Source organism: Tachypleus tridentatus, chromosome 7, assembly GCF_004210375.1.
Source record: "Tachypleus tridentatus isolate NWPU-2018 chromosome 7, ASM421037v1, whole genome shotgun sequence".
Classification (NCBI taxonomy): domain Eukaryota; kingdom Metazoa; phylum Arthropoda; class Merostomata; order Xiphosura; family Limulidae; genus Tachypleus; species Tachypleus tridentatus.
The window spans coordinates 78586499-78607352 of NC_134831.1; the positions used below are offsets into that span (position 1 = coordinate 78586499).

General features: G+C 35.5%; 1 protein-coding gene across 2 annotated transcripts in view; it reads left to right on the top strand.

Moving 5' to 3' along the window:
• LOC143256040 (rap guanine nucleotide exchange factor 2-like) overlaps nt 1-20854 on the top strand; it is a 146420-nt gene that overhangs the window by 23702 nt on the left and 101864 nt on the right. The window contains exon 4 of one of the 2 annotated variants that reach the window (XM_076512632.1): nt 991-1074. In XM_076512632.1, coding sequence (XP_076368747.1) covers nt 991-1074 — 84 coding nt within the window. Of the gene's footprint in view, nt 1-990; nt 1075-10118; nt 10368-20854 lie in introns of those variants that run through there. The other variant, XM_076512635.1, reaches the window with a different exon arrangement.

Consider the following 20854-nt stretch of genomic DNA (forward strand, 5'->3'; position numbering starts at 1 on the left):
ACTTGTAATTGAAACACAGGTACACTTCGCTGAGAGGGAAGCTAGCTATCTCTCTACTTGTCTGGTCTCACGTGAGTTTTTCACCAACGGCAATATCCAATGTAGTCGTAGAAATGCTAACGTCAGAAGCTGGTTGAAGGGTTCGTTGTGTTCGAAATCTGTAAACGTTCCTGGTCAAATATTTACAGTTTTCATACTAATAAACGTTTATCATAGTTATAGTTTCTAAGGTTTATAGTATACTGACTGTAGCGACCTAAAAATATTAAAACTGTCTCCTTGCGTGTTACGATAGTATGGCTACGTTTTATACTTATTAGGCAATATTCTCGAAAATTCAGCTGGCAATAATACTGGTATTTATGTAGATACATGCATTGTTGATTCTTACGCTCGAGAATCTTCCATATTCAGAAAACAGGCATTTATAAATATATGTATATTTAACTGAAATAAACATAGATAGTGAAATAAGTACGTGATGGTAAATCCGTTACAATATTAATACGTTTCCTGTTATCCAAAGGTGGGTGAATATCAATATATCAATAACAGATCAGAGTGATTTTTTTTTAAATATTCCAAAGTTACTTGACATATGAGAATCTACTTGACTAACTTCGTTGGCAAAATGTATTTTACGCGACATTCACTACAACACACAATTGTGGTAATTATTAAGTAGTGTATAGTATTTTACACAATGTCACAGTTCACCATCATTTGTTAAAATTATTACACTTTTCTTTACAATTGCAGAAACAAACGTTTATGAGTTACTATGAGTTACCAAACAGTTAGTTTATGAGAAAAACTACGTATTCTGAATTGTAACCATGATGATATGAACCGTAACTACAGGACATTTAAACGCTATTATTTAATGTATGTAATGACATTCAGTTTGCATTAAGTGTCTTGATAAGCTAACAAAAATTACCTGAATATACTTACCATTAATTTAGAATGTAATTATTGTTTTCTATGTAGTCGAAATGAACTGAGCACGTGCTGGTACATTCTACTATCTGGTTCTGTCTTCATCGATGGGTTGATGTTTTTACCAAGAAGTAGGTAAGTGAGGTACACGAAATGTAATAAATTAGTAATTCAGTGCGTAGTATATGGGTATGAACTTAGGGATATAAGAGGAACTTTGATATCGAGCTGTGAAATAGACATTGTTCTCAAACAATAAATATGGTTGTCAGTTTTAATGACCTTTTAAAGCTAAAATTGCTTGTACAGTGCCACCTGTTTATTTTTTCTGTACTTATAAAAGTTGACTAATCTTTACAAAAATAAAAGCATTTAGCACATAAAATTAAGATTTTCATTGACTGTTATATTTTCACATGTCACAACTGATCAATGTGTTGTAATATATTTGTATGACAGTCTTACTGTCATGTGATGTAAATATATATTTTATTCCTGTAACGATTACTTAATTAATAGATGTTCTTGTACTATGATACAGTAATATAACAGGATCTCAACACCAACTGATTAAAATAGTCAAACTTTAAAAATGTAAAAATAACTTGATAATGGTTACAGTTAACTTACACCTCAACAATCATTGTTCATGAAAGTTGGTTTACAAAAATGTCTAATAGACCGCTGCTGTGTCTGATGTATCCCAGCCATCGTGATGTTTGTTTATTTGTAGTTAGCACAATGGACTATTTCTGCTCTATCCACCACGGGTATCGAAACTTGGTTTCTAGCGTTCTAAACCCGCAGACGTACCGCTGCGACAGTGAGGATTGTTAATCCGATTAGCCCTGGTATTGGAGGATTTGTTTGGTTTGTTTTGAATTTTGCGCAAAGCTACACGAGGGCTACATGCGCTAGTCGTACCTAATTTAGCAGTGTAAGACTAGAGGGAAGTCAGCTAGTCATCACCACCCACAGCCAACTCTTGAGCTACGCTTTTACCAACAAATAGTGGGATTAACCGAAACATTATAAAGCCCCCATGGCTGACAGAGCGAGCATGTTTTGAGTGACTGGGATTCGAACCCACGACCTCGCAGTATTTGAAGAAACGCCGCTTTGTGATCAGCTTGTTTGTTAACATAACATAAAACATCAATGGGCTTTATACTCTCAAGTACTAAAGCTATTATCACTGATAGTAATGTTTCAGTCGTGGTGCTTTCTTACTGGGTTTTATATCCAATTCAACAAAGAGTTTTGACAGTAGTACTACTCTGGATATGTAAATTTCTGTAGTTGTTCCCCCTTCCCTTTACCACCTTAATCCCAACTAGTTGTCCCCAGTGACACAGCGACTTACAACGCTAAAAACCGGGTTTCGATAGCCGTGGTAAGTAAAACACAGATAGCCTATTGTGTAGCTTTGTGCTTAGTTACAAAGAACAACAACAACCCAACTAGTTTAGAATTGACCGGTATTTTTGTTAAGGCAAGATCTTTTTATCCCCTAGTGAATGGCCCAGAAGGCAACCACCTAAGACAAGCATCAGGTTTGTATGTGTGTGTATTATAGCAAAGTCACATCGGGCTATCTGCTGAAGCCACCGAGAGGAATCGAACCCCTGATTTTAGCATTGTAAATCCGTAGACTTACCGCTGTACTAGCGGGGGGTCAGATTTGTTCCTAGAAAGAGGGAGTAGGATTAACTGGTAAGATCAAATCAAAAGCCAACACATATTGTGCGAAGAACAATCAGCTTACAAAGCATGCTGTTACCACTGAGGTCAATGGCCATACGACTCTTTCATACCAAAAAATGTTAATGCTTCATCAGAAGAATGTAGAAAACGTTAAATGTCATAAGCAGCTACGATATAACAAAGGGCATAAATAACTTTGTCATCTCGGTGACGGGAATTCTAACTTGTGACCATCAGATTGTGTGTCGAGCATCCCACGCCAGGTCCAAGAAATCTGACAGTAAAAAAAAAAAAATGTTTGGGGTTGGTTTCTTTCTTTTTTTAACACTTTCATATGTTGCATTGAACCAGTTATTCCTCAAAGAACTTTCAGACATGGTTGTAACTGATGTTGCATATTATTGTGTTTTATTTCTACACTTCACGAAACTGCAGTAACAGTAACAACATTTCAGACGTGTAAAAAACAAAAAACACCAAATTATAATTAATATAATATAATTAATATATATCGTATTAGCTAACAACGTACATCACTCTTGTTTCTTCATTTTCAGCCATCTCGTAGCACAGCGGCATGTTTGCGGACTTGCAGCGTTAAAATGCGGGTTTCGATACCCATGGTGGGCAGAGCACAGTTCGTCCGTTGTGTTTGTCGGTTTGTGCTTAAGTTCAAACAAACTTTATTTTCAAGAACTTTTACACCTCATTAAACTTTATGCGGAGATGATATTAAATGTGATTTTTTAAAATATATTAACATTGTGTACATTCAACGTAACCACGTGGTTAGGGAGCTCGACTCATAATCTGAGAGGGGGGTTCAAATTCCCATCCCACAAAATATGCTCTCCCTTTCAGCCATCGGGCCGTTATAATGTGACGATTAATCCTACTATTCGTTGGTAAAAGAGTAGCCCAAGAGTTGGCGGTGAGTGTTGATGACTAGCTGCTTTTCCTCTAGTCTTTCACTACTCAATTAGGGAAGACTAGTGCAGATAGCCCGTGTATAACTTTGCGTGATAATCCAAACATGCAACTGAATAATGTGTCTCGCTGTTGTTGGTTTTATGAAGAAATGTAGTTTATATGTAGAGACTGTTATTTACTTTTATATAGCTATTTTTGAAAGATCAAACACCGTGTTTTTACATTTCAGAGTGTAGTTAATATTAGAAAGATGGGTTTTAGATATGAATATTAGATCAGGTACTTTTCAACACATTCACGGATGCATTGTCTGATTGATTTTATTTTTCATAGTTGTAAATTTTGTGATCAAATTTAAATTTGAATGAAGTAAAAATAAACCAAGCAGAAGAAAAAATGTAATATTTTAACACATAAAGCATCTTAAACACATGGTCGTGAATTCATATATTCATACCGAGATATAATTGTGCAGAATATAAACTTATTACTACAAAGTATGCAGATATTAACATAAAAAATACGAGAGATTAGCACAACATTAAAATTTATTCTGCTGTTAATAATAGCTTGTATAGCGTGTATTTCTTTCGCCTGTTCAACGTATCCTGAAATTCAGTCCAATGTAATCATTACATCCATGTACCAGAAAAATAAGCCTCATTTCTGAGCGCTTCTGTGCGGGCGCCATATTGACTGCAGTTTTTGTTTGGTTTTTTGTACTGAATTCACGCGCAAGTCAGAATATAGTGCCGTCAAATGAATACCAACCCGAGGCGGTAATGAATCATTCAGCCACATTTTTATGTTTTGATCGCCTGGTTTATGATGAGTTGGACTCACTTGACATCTTTTTACAACCATTACGATGCTTGGATGGAATGTAACAAACTATCAAGTGCATGTTCCCATTTTCAATGTTGGGATGAAACTATCTTTTATAAGGGTACGTGACTTGCTTTCCTTGGCCCTAACAACTCTACTTTTTTTCGTGAACTTCGAGGTGTAGACGAGGAATTTTAGGACTATATGTCACATATTAGTTCGCATTTTCAATGGCCTTTGGTTTAATTTTACTCTTGAACCAAAATAAAGCCAAAATTCTATTGAAGCTCAAACCGTAGGTGATTTCTTGTAAACAAAGCAAAAAAAAAAATAAATGTCGTCCCCGTTATTACAATGGTAAGTTACGGATTTACAACGCTAAAATCAGGGTTCGATTTCCCTCGGTGGGCTCAGCAGATAACCTGATGTGGCTTTGCTATAAGAAAACACAAACACAAAAAACAAAATAAATCAACTTGGAATTACTTGCATTGTATCGTATTATTCATGTGCTAGAAAACTTCGTACAGTTTGTCTTATAATTCACTGACTCACACTGAACAAATGTGAAGTGGTGAATTAAGGTATAATTGAATGCAGATTAAGTTTTATATAGATCACGCTTTCGTTCTGAGCTGTGCTATTCGAAATTAACCCTAGGAACGAGAGTAACCCGAGGATATTTTTTGGTTTTATTAGTCGGTGTTCTTCTCATTCACTGCTGATGCTTTCAAGCATAAATATTTGTTAATAATTCAAAAAGTAAGAACCTGTCGCAGCTAAGTGTACGTTGTCTGGATTTATTCATTGCTTCATGCCACTAGCGTTGAAGTTAGTATATTTCATAATTTGTGCGATAAACAGTAATACGCTGACCGTGTTCTCTAGATACTCGCGTTGCAAGTACCCACATCAGCGTTCGCTGCTTCCTTTGACATCCCTACGTTTAAGAGTTAATTCTCTTAGCAGTGAATAATAGTGAATTACAGGTTATTTTGAAAGCCTTTTTAAAGCAGGGTTTAGATTTATTACAATCGAACTTTACAAGAACCTTGTCGCTAAATATTTGTATTCGTTCATATTATTTGCACTAACTTATTTTTCATTATTGGGAAAAGATTGGAAGTGCTTGACATATTTTAAAATTTCCGATAAACTTTACGGAGCTCTTAAATAAAAGTATACAATGCTGGTGAATGTAATTTCACAGATCTCTGACGGTGCATAATGTTCAAGGTAAATCAAATCATTTGACATTTTTAATTCAGGTGAAGAATAATAAACATATTTGTTTTATATATAATAAGAAAGCTATGTGAGGATCTAAAGTAATTCTATTTTTCTTACTGTGGCTGCAACAATACCGTTTTATTTTATCGTTGCTTAACACAACGATTGGTTTGTTTTGAATTTCGCGCAAAGCTACACGAGGACTATCTGGGCTAGCCTTTCCTAATTTAGCAGTGTAATACTAGAGGGAAGGCGATTAGTCATCACCACCCACTGCCAGCTCTTGGGCTACTCTTTTACCAACGAATAGTGGGACTGGCCGTACCATTATAACGCCCCCACGAGTATGTTTAGTGTGACAACAGAAGTAGTCTAAGTCTAAACTGTTTTTCATCAAGCTACACTTGAGAAATAACAAGTCAATAAACTTTATAAAAGTTTATGTAGATATTCTCAGACTCAACGTTTTCAGCTTTCTAGTCCAAATCTCCTACCCCTTGGTATGAATGGTTAGATTTAAATACAGTTTTGTAGAAAGGTGCTATCATTTTATCAAGGACTATAAGATCTGGTTTTGCTATTAGGGCTCTTTTTTTAAATTTACAGTACAGATCAGAGAACTTCCTCTTTTTTATAATAATGTATTAATTTTATTTATATATTTATTTAGACAAATATCTGCTATTCGGGTTCTGAAACCTAAATAATATAGTTTAAATATACTTGTATTTGGGCTCCATTCTCATTAACGTGAATGTCAACGACTGAAATATTATAAAATCTTTCGTGTTATTGGTAAAATTTTACTATTCGTTCTAGTTTCTGTTAATGGTCTTACGGTAAGGACGCTTGACTCGCAATTTACGGGCTCGAATCCCGACACCCAAAATACTCGCCTTTTTTAGTCTTAGGGGTGTTAGAGCGAGACTGTCAAGTCCACTATGCAATTAGAGTACTCCATGATTTGGTGGTGAGTAAGGTTGACCATCTGCCTTCCCTGTAACCTATCACTTCAAATTAGCTATTGGATTAAGTCCTTTTGTAGCTTTGTGTGAAATTCAACATACCAAACAAATCTCTTTAAGAGTACTCCTATATTGTGGCTTTGATTGCGCTGACCAAGGGTTGTACCATTTCTATAGAGTGTGATTGCATATAATGAGTAAAGATCATTGGTACTAAAACTAAAATGATAAATTTGTGGCTACTAAATGCCTGCTTTTAACACTGAACATTTTAAATAAGTGAAATATTTAGCTTCTGTTCCATCCATATTTCAGTTTAAGGACTATCTTTTATAATTTTGATTTCAACAGATCTCCACCAATACTGCAAACAGTCTAATCAATGTTATTGTTATTTGAAGTTAAGCACAAAACTATACAGGGTAGTACTGTCTGTGCTCTACCCACCACGGGTATCGAAGCGTAGTAAATCCGCAGACAAGCCGCTGTGGCAGTGTTATCAGTACTTTTGTTTGTAATGTATTATATGCATGTTCCACTTCATCAACAACCGTTTCTTTGCTATAGTTTCGTAATGAAAATAATGTCACGCTTTCGAAACGTCAGTAGTTATTTGAGATATATTATAAACTGAAGTGTTGAGCAAGAGAAAGAAGGGATTTTGTTTTGTTTTGTTTTTGAATTTCGCGCAAAACTACATAAGAGCTATATACGCTAGCCGTCCCTAATTTAGCAGTGTAAGACTAGAGGGAAGGCAGCTTGTCATCACCATCCACTGCCAACTCTTGGGCTACTCTTTTACCAACGAATAGGGGGATTGACCGTCACATTATAACGCCCCCACGGCTGAAAGGGCAAGCATGTTTGGTGCGACGAGGATTCGAACCCACGACCCTCAGATTACGAGTCGAACGCCTTAACCCACCTGCCCATGCCGGGTCCACCCCACCGGACCATTTCTAAGTCATCCATCACTTACCGCCAAGTATTCTTTTACCAACGAATAGTGGGAATGACCGTTACATTGTAACGCCCAAAGAGCTAAAGGGATATGATGTTTAGTGTGACGGAGATTCGAACCCGCGACCCTCAGATTACGGGTCGAGTGCCTTAACCACCTGGTTATGCCAGGTCAATAATAGTGATGAAGATAACTCGCTCTATGTTGAAATTAAAGTCAAACATATGACGTCATGATTTTAAAAAGTGTACGAACTACAGGGTACTTCCTAAAGCAGGAAATAGTTTATGTGTTAAAGATATGATAATAGCGTGTCTCAAAGCATTTGATATAAAAATTAAAAACTAATATTATTAAACTATTTGATAACTTCTTGGCACCATTTTAAATTGATAATGGTAAGAGAGCGAAATTACCCGTAGTTTAATTATGTTAGTTGGAATTGTGAAACGGAAATCATAAAACGAACAATAACCTAGAGTAGAGTCACATTTTGTATTCAGTTGTTAAACATTATGGATTTTGTATTTTACAATAACAGAAGAAAGTGTAATTAGAATAACATTTTAATCAAAATAAAATGGATTAAAACATATAAATGGAGGGAAAGCATATTTGATAAACTGAAACTAAGTTATTACATTTTGATTATATCTTCACGTATTTTATCTTATTATAACGATGCTCCACTGTGTGTGTGTGTGTTTGTGTTAGCATCCAGGGTTGGCTGGCTTGATTACGACAAGTTTTGATATAGTGACTTGAAATTGTCCGACGGTGTGTAAGGACTATTTCGTTTTAGGATTTGTGCTTGAGAAAGTGGATAAAAAACCTTAAATAGGAAACACCTCATTTTTTTACAGACTTTTGGCTTTTGCACTTCAAGACGCCAGTATTTAATCAGGTAAATGAGTCAACTATAGGCTTCCAGAAATCAGAATATCGATTGGCATCTGATGAGGTTATTAGAGATTTATTAACAAAAGAAAGAAGGAAGAGGGTCATTATGTAACATTGTTATGTATAACATTTTTGGTTTATTAATGGGCACCCTCAGCTAATTTATGTAAGGAATGTATATATATTTTTGTTCAGTTTTGAAAAAAAATATGTGTATTTATTTCGTGTTATTAACTTTCAAATAAGAAATATTATTTAAACGCTTTTATCAAATATTAGCCGTAAAATTACGTCCTGAAGAGTGACCTCTATATTTAAAAAACCGATTAAAAATAATAAAAAATAGAATATTTCAAGGACTGCAGTGTTTTTGCAATTGCCATCCTTAATATCTTGTTTACATTGTTTATGAAGTATTGATATTAACCATCCCTACTTTTAATTCCTTTTCTGAGAAGGTTTTCTTTACTTGTTTACTTGTTTTTTAATGTAGTGTTTCAATATACATGGGAAGGTTGTTTTTATAACCATGTTCTAAGTACAATGAAGTTCCAACTGTATAATAATATTGATTGGTAATTTCCGTTTCACCATGTACTTAAGCTTTTTAAAGAAATACCAAATGTCTGTAAGAAAACAGACTTCAAGGGGTAATGATAACGTCGTTCAGACTAAAATTGTGGTTTTTAATTGCTACTAGTTATTAATAATGTTATAAAAGCGAATACTCTCTTGGTAATTGTGTCAGCTCAGTGAAATTGGTTGAATTATCACGTAATAAAAAACAAGCAGAAAAAGGAACAAGAAATTCAAACATTTACTATGATATTTACAGACTTTCCTAGAACATGTGACACAGTCATTACATAGATATTGTTATAAAAGGAAACCCTGTATAAAATCTAATGAACTCTTGAAGAGATATTCAAAGTACCATTTTGATTAACAATCTGAGTCCCCTCTCCCTACATAGGCAATGCTACAGCCTGTCTGGTACTTATAGCGAAATTATAAAGTAACATATGCACTGTTTAGTGGAAGGGGTGTTTCCAGCTTATTCTGGTAATGCAGCTATTCTAAAACCAAAAGATTTACAGTTCTTCTAAGAAGGAACTGTTGATAACATCATTTGGGCAAATTAATTATATTTGCCTTACAACATATTAGACATTTTTGTAGTTTATTTTCGTATATATATATTTATGTTATTTCAGTAAGCTGCTTCATATGGGACTCACCATATCTTACTGTAAGCCGATTATTTATTAATTAAACATAGAGCATCACCGTTAACAACAAGTGACGTCATCTTACATCTAAGAAACTGTGTAGAAAACGGAAAGTACATAATTTACTGCTAACTCAATACAGAAAATTTATGAAAATGTGAAACATGAAAATTGTGATCTGATACCTATAATCAATAATGCTATTTTTTGTTGTTGTTGTTTTTTTATTTCTTGTCACCTCTATCACTCAACAGATATCTGTAAGTATTGCCCTCTGAGGAGGACCATCCAGTTAGCCAACTTACCCTATCTAGCCAATAAACTGTCACACGACATGTGCAGAGGCTGATGGGAAGGTTGTAGTTGTCCGGAACTACGTTCGATCGTCTCAGGTGTGCTTACCTATCTACGATTTCATGTTCGTGTGGTAAATTGTATGCACAGGATTACGTTATCGGTGTGTTGTACACAAAAGATGCTGCTCTCACTGTAAGACAAACTGAATTCCATTTTCTAATATATTGCCGGTTCCATGCATGTTCTGCAAGAACAGTGGTACAGCTCCGTTAAATCAGAAGTCGTATTTTGTTTATATGTAAATCTAGTGTAAAGATAGTTGCAATCCCAAATGTCATATCCAGCATCACGAGACGCGAATAGACGCTGGAATCCGCCTTTGTATGGGTAAGAACTGTTAACCCTTTCGTTAATTTCTTGTCGATGTGTTTATAGTTAACTCTAGCTGTTTAAGTGTTAGTCTGTTTCTTCAAAGATAGAAGTGAAATATTCGTCGGAGTGCTTGATTAAGAAAACAACAACAGTGCAGGATGGCGTAATTCGTATATTTTTTTCACTTGGAATTGCCATATTGTGTACTCGTAAATATCGAAACCACTGATAGGATAAGTAGAGAAATGCTATATAATTATATGTTATAGATTTTTTTCCTCCTTCCCCAAAATACTTTTGAGCACAGGATGTATTTTAATTTATGTTACATAAATTATCGTATCCATAAGAATTCCTTCCATGTACATTTAATGTTTTCTACCCTTAAATAATGAGGGTGGGTTGAAGGTATTCGGCACGAAGGGGTCGGGAAGTAAGGAGCATGACACTGATAAATTTCGGGAGTGTTTTGTCTGTTTAGAACCAAAAGTTGGAAGTTCTACCATGCAACGCATTATAGTTGCAGGCTGATAAAAAAAAAAAAAAAAAAAGGTTCTGCTGTAAGCGATTGGATTTTGTTACTTAAAATAAATACTCGGCTAATCAGTATTGTAACCAACAGTGTAAATGGAACACGTTTTTTAACATGATTAAATGCCGGTTTATGACATATGCTCACAATACTTAAGTTTAAACACGATCTCTAGTGACATACACAGGCCTGGCATGGTCAGGTGGTTAGGGCACTCGATTTGTTATCTGAGGGTCGCAGATGTGAATTCCCGTCACACCAAACGGGAAACGCAAAATATCAGCTAGATGTTTGATCGTAGTTGTAAGATGTGTTGTTTCCCTACTACGTTGACGTACTTTAACTCGATTACATCCCTGTTTCTTACGTCTATTAATTTTCACACGCATTTCTAACAGTCTAATGGAATAGGTCCTTGATAGAGAGATTTTACTCTAAACATTCTTCAGAACCATCAATTCTGAAAAAAATCTTCGACTTGCATATTTGATTAAAAATACACACAGACTCGTCAAGTATAGCAATTTTGTTTAACTACGCTCTTTTAAATTCAAACAATTAATACTTAAAATATTATAACAAACACCCATTCCAAATGAAGTACATAATTTGCAGGAATCCTACAGATTCTAGTAAGTACTTTAAAGAACGTTATAGCGAAGTTTGGTGCACACTGAGTCGGGGATGCGCAAAACAAATTACTTCGTATTAAAACGTCAAGATTGAGCCAATACCGTTGGCCACTTAACGCTGATTAACTGTGCAACTGGTCCCGGCATGCAGGTGATTAGAACGCTCGACTCGCAATCTAAGGGTTGCAGGTTCGAATGCCCGTCACACCAGACATGCTCACCCTTTCAGCTGTGGGAGAGTTAATATGTTATTGTCAATCCCATTATTCGTTGGCGGTGGGTGGCTATGACTCGCTGCCTTCCCTCTAGTCTTGCACTGCTAAATTAGGGAAGGCTAGCACTGATAGCCCACGTGTTGCTTTGCGCAAAATTCAAAAACAAAACATAAAGGGTAATATATAGAATAATAGTGTACATTTTTGTTTGTTTCAAACATTATACTTTTAGAGGCTGTATTTTGTTGTGAGCAAATAAAAGAAAACATTATGTGTATGTACATATGCTACTTTATTTATCACTCTCAAACTACTCCGAAACGAAAATACTATAAATAATTCGTTGCATTTTAAAATGTCGTACAATCACGTATTAATTTAATACATCTGCGACCTGTCTCGGGTTTTCTGTATCAGCATTGCTGCCCATGCTCAGAACGCGTAATTAAATACAAAAACCCAATAGATCACATCACATGACTATGTGCAACATGTGTTTTAAATTTTGTAGCCTTAATGTTTATTACATTCTTAATGTTCTCTGAAAGATTCTGTTGAGAGTTAACAAGACCTCGCACCTTGTCTTCAAGGACGTATTGTAATAATATTCTGTTATCCGAGAGATGTATTAATAGTCTTTAATCTAAATTATATGTTGTATTAACACTCTAGAAAATTAGTTCAGAGACTTTAATAAGAGTGTACTTTATCTAGCGTTTATTACTTTGTGGATTGGTTGGCTGGTTTGGTATTTTATGGCGCAAAGCAACTTGGCTATCTGCACCATTAATTTGTGGACAGCTCTTAAGTAGAATTTTCAAAGCTTTAGGCAAAAGTGTGTGTAGTTATTTATCAGAATTCTGAGTATTTTCAGATAATAAAAAGTAAATATGAAGTACCCTACTATGAAGGGTAACACTATGTAACAAATTTTGTTCCTGGATAGTATGTGTTATTTTTTAATTGCTTATGTTGTAAAAGTACAGAAAATGATCATTATTCCCTTCAAACTCTGCTTTTGTGACCTGGATAATGAAATATAGAAACTAACATATTTTCTATGTAAAAACGGGCAAATTTACACATTTTCATTTATATAAGGTCTGAATAAAACAACATATGAATCAAGACGTTGTTGTATTTGAGGTGCACCGAATGAACCAGGGGAAGAGACGGATACTTATTACCGTTATGGAGCAGCACAGCTTTGAGGCTTTTGGATGAGCTATCAATGAAGAGACGCCACTCGTTCGGGTCACAGGCAAGTCCAATTGCCTCGCACAGACCGGATACATTACGGCAAAAGCAGAGCCCAACTTAACGAATAAAGAAGATTGAAAAATGTCAGTGATGCTTCCTCTGACTTGCGACTTGCACACTTTCATCTAACAAATCCCACTCCTTGAGCCAAGATGTCAGAAGCTCGGCATTCGACTTTTTTAGACCAAGATCCCTGATCAAGTCATTGAGGTCTCTTTGGTTGGGGTAGTATGGGCTTTTCTCACCAGCTGCACCTCTGAAATTGTAACCTAGATCTTCAACGTTTATCTCCTCTTCTGATTTGATGCTCTCTTCTGAGGAGCTGCTTTCTCTCTAGCGGAGTAGGTACAGGGAGCTCAGGGCAGTATGGAACTGGGGCGATGGATGATGGGAGGTCCGGATACATGATAGCAGATGCATTCTTGCCAGCCCGACGTTTGGAGGGTTCCACTATGCAGAAGTAGCAATTACTTCAGTGGTCAGTGGGTTCACGCCAAATTCTTGGAATAGCAAACTTCATGACTCTCTTTTCTCCTCTGTACCATTCTGCAAAAGAACAAAATAAAATTATTTTATTTTGTTACAACTAATGTGTAAGAGGTTCATGCAAAATATGTTTGTGATATTTTTCTATACTATTGGAAATTAAAAAATAAATTAAGATATTTAAATTTTAAAAGGTCTAAAATGTGTATAATATAACATCTTACTATTCAAGCAAGCAAAAGTTGTCCATCTTACCTTCTAGAGTTTTTTTGCAGTGCTCGCAGGTAAAACGAGGTGCCCAGGGTTTGTATTGATCCCCAACAGGCATGCTGAAATATGTCTTGTAGGCTTCACACATTATAGCAGATGTTGTCACAGAGTATTTTTTCGCTCTTGTCTTGATAAATTGGCTAAATATATAGCAGAATGCTTGCAGCTTCTTAATGCCATCTCTGACAAAATCAGATAGGTCTATGTGTTCACTTTGGCAGCTAGAACAAAACTAAAGTGGTAAGTGGTGAGCACCCTGTATTATATTACTATGGAAAGTTCTAGAAAACTGAAAGGTTATTGAAAATTCTCATACGTTCTACAACATTCTAGAAAATTCTTGTAAATTCTTGAAAATTCTCTATCAGCTATTCAGCACTGAATCTACCTGGAATGTTCTGGAAGATGGGTAAATTTGAAAATTTCTTTACCCAGGTCACAAAAACAAGGAGAAAAGAATTCATCAGAAATGACTACACAAAGCTGCAAATCGCTCATACACACTATGTACTGTCATCCTTAAAAGAGACGGCTAGCGCAGGTTGACCTCGTGTAGCTTTGCGCAAGATTCCAAAACAAATTTGTCATTGCATTCTTTGTGGTTGGATAATCGACACCAACTGTATCCCCTTTTTTTTTTTGTAATTGCTGTATATGTTACGATGACTGTACATTTAAGAAATATTCATATTGTGCGGCCATTATACACATTAATCAGAGTGTTCGGAGAATGTGCATATTTCCAATTGAATAAATTAGTTTCGTAAATAAATGTGCAAATTATTCAATTATAATTACGCATCTTCACCGCATATCGTGCGAAATTGTTTCATAAACTCTTACATTTTACCTATTCTCCTGCAATGTCCGTTAATATAAACAGTGCACAAAATATGTCTATTCATGTCTCATTCACTCTAACAGATGTGTTATTGTCGTAAACTTCAGGCACCATTTATTTTTTTTAATTTTTGCATTACAGTGAAACCCCTCTAAAGCAGCCACCTTCGGGACTGAGACAAACTGGCCTTATTAGAGGAGTTCCACTGTACATAATTATGGATTATGTGAACAAAAAAGGGACTGTGATTGAATGACCGCTTTCAAGGGGTGGCCTGATTAGAGGGGTTCTACTGTATTTGATTATAGAAACATAGCATTCCCCCATCTCTTGGCTTTTGGCTACTGAAATCAGGTTTCAGTATTCCTAGTGGGCACAGAGATAACTCCGTTATTACAACAAACAAATATATGACCTAAATATGTTTGAGATTATTATTATAATACAAGGGTGGAACTCCGCAAGTTACAGTCATTGAACACTGTTCGTGTATTATCATCATCTGTTATTGTATTTCAACAACATTCTTGGTTGCAAGTTACGTACCAATTCTACTAGAAATATTATAACGCACAAAATAACTATTCAGAAATGCCTTGGTGTGTGACCTAAATATCTCGAAAAGACGATAAATTCTTATCTATTTTGACGGAATGAAAAAAAAAAAATTAACAACAGGGGATTCCAACATAATACATCTTTTGTGGTCGAGACAAGATTTACACATGCAAAACCCAACTAGATTTAGAAGATTCAGCCGATATAATTGAAAATGACTGATACTAAGTGGTCTCAGGAACAGTTGGTTCTATTGCAAGAAGGCTTAAAATTTATGTTTGACAGAATAGAAAAATTCTAAACTTGTGTAGTGGGGGTAAAAAACAAGATTACATACCAGTGCTAAAAATGTAACCCTGGAGTTGACACTTTTATACCACTCTTTATACACTGAAAAACAGAGGAATTTTAATTGACAAAGAAATCTAATGTTGTAAAACACGTTCGGAAAAGTCAGTTTTAAGGAGCCTATAAAATTCAGTGAAAGGTGCAGTGGTAATTATAATTTATCCAACTGAAAAATGTGGTTCTAGCCAGTACCAATTAGAAAAATAACGTAAGATGCTACTTAACAGAACTATACGCATTTTCGGAAAGTAGAAAAAGGGAAAAAGCGCGTAAGGCGTGCGACTAGGGTCGCGAGTTCGCGCCCGCGTCGCCAAATCCCAGCTCGTATAATGTACGGTCAATCATATTCGTTGGTAAAGAGTGATATTACCAATAACCCTTAAAAATGATATTGTTTGAGTAACGGGTCACACTCAAAACTCTTTATGTTTTAAGTTTTTTTGTGAGAAATCAACTGCCTAGTTTACTTTGTTTTGAATTTCGCTCGAAGCTACACAAGGGCTATCTGCGCTAGCGGTCCCTAATTTAGCAGTGTAAGACTAGAGGGAAGGTAGCTACTCATCATCACCCACCGCCAACTCTTGGGCTACTCTTTTACCAACGAATAGTGGGATTGACCGTAACATTATAACGTCCCCACGGCTGAAAGGGCGAGCATGTTTGGTGTGACGGGGATTCGAACCCGCGACCCGCAAATTTTCAACTGCTTAAGTGTTTGCCTCCCGTAAAAATGTAATGGGCTCGATTTCGTGTAGGCCTAATCTAAAAATTGTGGAATGTATTTTGAAGGGTGTGTGTGTGTGTTAAGAATGTACATTTAGACAGTACATTTCAGTTTAGATAACTACGTTCTAGTGATATATTAGATTATGTTTGGGTATAAGAATTTTTCATTGTATTTTTCTTCTTCTTAACAAGCCCAGCATGACCAGCTGGTTAAGGCACTTGACTCGTAATCCGAAGGTCGCGGGTTCGAATCCTAGTCACACCAGATGTGCTCGCCTTTTCAGCTGTGTTATAATGTGACGGTCAATCCCACTATTCGTTGGTAAAATTTGACAGTGGGTGGTGATGAGTAGCTGCCTTCCCTCTAGTCTTACACTGCTAAATTAGGGACGGCTAGCGCAGATAGCCCTTGTGTAGCTTTGTGCGAAATTCAAAACAAACCAGTCTTCTTAACAAGAACGATGCAAATTTTAATTTTTGTATTCATTTTATTATTCTGTTACTTAAAAAGATCACATTTCTTTTGCGTTATCAGTTTCGTACTGAAACTATTTGCTCGGTATAGCCAGGTGGTTACGGCACTCGACTCGTAATCGGAGGGTCGATAGTTCGCAGCTCCACCCCACCAAACATGCTCACCTTTTCAGCCATGGTGGCGCTCTAATGTTTTGATCAATCCCACTATTCATAGATAAAATAGTAGCCTAAGAGTTGGTAGTGGATAGTGATGACTAGTCTTGTACTGTTAAATTAAGGACGGCTAGGGCAGATAGCCCTCGTGTAGATTTGCACGAAATTTAAACAAATTAAAAAAAACTGAAGTTGTTATATCTAGTATTGTGTGTGTGTGTGTGTGTATTATTGATTTATTGTGCTCATGAAATTTAAAACTTAAAATTATTGATTTATCTCGTGTCATCCATATCGTATAGTTCATTTAAAATTTAAATCGAAAATCAGCACTTAGCTAAAAGCGATTATTCGTAGTACATCTGTTAAAGTTGTTTCGCGCCCCTGCATACACCACCATGTTGTTTTGTCAGTTATATCCTCTACCTGTGCCCCTGGGTAGCATAATATAAATATTTTCTCCTTATTTACCTCTACGGATTATCCTATGCACATGCCTTGTTAAAGAATCACGTTTAACTGTGACCCCTAATCATCCATATTCTTCTATGACCCTTTGTTTTCCTAATAGTTCCTCATCTGCAGAAGCCAAGGGCTAAAATTTGTTACCCAACAAAATAAGGCCATTATAATTAAGTTCGCTGCTTTTTACTGTAACAGTACTCTTTCTAACTTCCTTAAATACTGGTGTTCTCTAATTTCTACTGCACATATATCTGGAATACCATTGGTACATTATTTATTTAATCATTCTTATGTTGATGTCTTTTCTGAAAACATGGTCTATTCCATTTGGATTATCGAATTTTAAACAACAAAATACACTGCTCGACAGATTTATATTCAAATTAGCCGGTACCCAGCTGGTACAGCGGTAAGTCTGTGGATTTACAATGCTAAAATTACGGGTTAGATTCCCCTCGGTGGAGTCAGCAAATAGCCCAATGTGGCTTTGTTACAATAAAACAAACAAACAATCAAATTAGCCGAAAGAATATACTTACCTGTTACTTATGGAACGTAAGGTTTAATCCCACCATCCGATTGACTTAATAGAAGTCACGTGACCGACGAGTGCATCACAGTATGTGTAGTTCATATTGAAAATATCAAATACCAATAATGATAACACGATGTGTAGCTATTTGATGATATGGGCAATATGTGTTACATAAACAAGTGTGCACTTGAAAGCTCGTGATCATAGTGTTTCTAATATTACAGAATCATATCGTATCATACAACAGTTCAACTGCATTGTTTTTTTAAGTGACTTGTCATGACCTACTAGTTAACGTTACGGACTATATGTTCAAGAGTTCATGGTTCGCGTCCTGTTGCCGCAAAAGCGAGCTCCGCCATTTGGTGTTTTGTTTGCGTTATAAGAATGACGGTCAAATTCTACTATCCGATTAGAGTAATTCAAGAATTAGTGTTATGGATATAGTTGAACAATTAATCTTTCTCTAACCTCCGAGCGTTTCCAAGATACTATTGTACTGGTCTGTAAATCATAAAGTCCACGGTTCGTGTCCTGTTTCCGCAAAATCGCGCCTTGCGCTTTGATTCCGTTGATGCATTATAATAGTGACGATAATATTCCACTATTACTTAGAACAACCCAAGAACTGGTGGAGAATGCTGGTGACTATATGTTCCTCTGATAAATCAGTTCAGAATATGGACGACTAGCGCAAATAGCAGCTGTTTAGCTGTGTACCATTAAATGAAACAAACTAAATCTTTTTTGGCCAAGAAAACTTGACATTTATTTTTTCACCACCTTGTATATCAATAGTTGCATGTACACACAGCTAATGCGGTACAGAGGCGTCGAAACCAGAAGTGCTGTAGCACCTAACATTTTATACATGACTTGTATATCAACTGTAATCATCTTATTAAATTTACAACTCATTTCTACTGTAATAAAATCTACATCTCTAAACAAGTATCCTCACTTTACAAGTCCTTCCTACGCCCCGCATCGTAAAAGCGTGGAAAGTAAACAAGATTTTCTTTATTTTTTTGCATCTTATTAGAATGGATAGTAAATGAGTAATAAGTAAGAGATAGTTCTAAACGTTAATCAATCAGATGTTCACTTCTGTCCCTGGGCTGCTTCCTAGAGTGTGTCATAATGAAATGAAAGGAAGTGGTGAAAACAGGACTTTTTTATGTAGTTTAGTATTTCAGAATATTGCGTGGTGTAATTTATTTGAGTTTCAAACTTCAGTTCTTATTGTACAATTACGGAGAACTCTCGTCTGCCTCAAACTTTTCACGTAAAGATTTTGCTTATCAAAATTGCTTTTCTATTTTTTTTAAGTGTTTAAAAATGAACATAATGACAGGTCCCTGCTTTCAAACGACGTACAAGAGAGAAAGAAAGCTCGTTTTGAAAGCTCGCTCGTGTACAGCTCAAAATTTATTCAGCAATTTACAAGTGAAGAAAAAAACACCTTTTCTTAGTACGGGGAGTTATAACGACTTGATTCGCGTTGCGTGTATAAAAGAGGTTTGTATATCTTATGGTGAAACTTCGTAAAAGGATTACATGTATTTATATATCTACTTTGGATTATTTAAATTTACAGGTGGCTACACGCAAAACAACTCATTTATTTTAGTGTAAAAAAACAGTAGAGAATACTGTAGTTTGAATGCAATATCGTTAGTAGTACAAGCAATGTATAGGGTGATTTTAAATGTAATGAAAAGGTCTGTGAAACTGCTAACAACATACGTCTAACATTTCTTTGCAACGTTTCGTACACAATCCCTTCGTTAGAAAGTTTAAATCATGTTACATAGAAAAAAAAAAGGCTTAGACAGAATCTATCAAGTGAATGATACTCAAACGTTTTTAATACATTTTTTTTAATTAAAAAATAACTAAATACATTATACATACTAACCCACTTGAAAAAGCCGTCTCCCAACCTATTAATATGACAAATGTTTTGATAATAAGTTTTGGAACAGTTACAATATATTTATGTAATTAATAAAGCCATAAGAATTTTTGTACGGAACTCTGCTGTGGAATACTGCAGTTTGCTTTAGGTGAGAATGTCATAAATTCAAGCACGCGTTCTCAAATAACAGCGCCTTACTGGAATGCTACAAAGTTCGTGTACTTGTTAGACCACACACGATTAGAGATAAAGAAACTGTAGACAGTTTGGAACTACTGAATATACTGAGATGTTTTATTAGGTAATTAAATAGCCTGGAGAAGATAAATTTATACCAACTTTATTTCATTTTCTTAAGGTGAACAAAGCAACTGAGATGAAAGTACTGTGGTTTCTTTAAAGCTTATTAAGCTGGATGTGTCTGTAATGTATAACCTGAATCGTAACAAAAAAACTTGATTCCACTGTACTTGTTGGTTACTTTTGACTTTTTACGCTACTAAATTGTTTATAAATTAAAATAAATGTAATATTATTCTAATCCCAAACTGTCTACTATATCCATTACCTCCGGATCTTTTCACCTAATACGATGGCCAATCTGGTTTGCTGTGTTACGATAACAGACACAGCACTGCTTAAGACTGTATTTTGAATTTACTCTTACGATGTGAACCAGCGTAAGTCAGTGAAGTGTAAACTTTATCAGTTGTATATGAACCGTCGGAATTATTGTAAGGATTAAGAACACAACATTATTTATTTATTATTTAACATCAATTATTGTTTTTTTTCTTGAACAGGCATTTGACCTAAAATTGGAGCACGCAAAACAATGCCAATTTACTCGAGTTATTAATAGAGATCAGAGTATCAATACAAAAAGTATTGTTTTATAAGCATAGGAAGTTTCGAATCACTTTACAATGCTCAGTATAAGCTAAACATGTACAGTAAAGGTTCAAAGATCTCTTTAATTTCCAGAATCATGCGACTAGTAGACAGTATAATGACTAAATATTTCGTCCTAGGACTATGACACACGTTCCACGCACTTGGCTTTGTTTTACGTTTCGTAGCAACTTG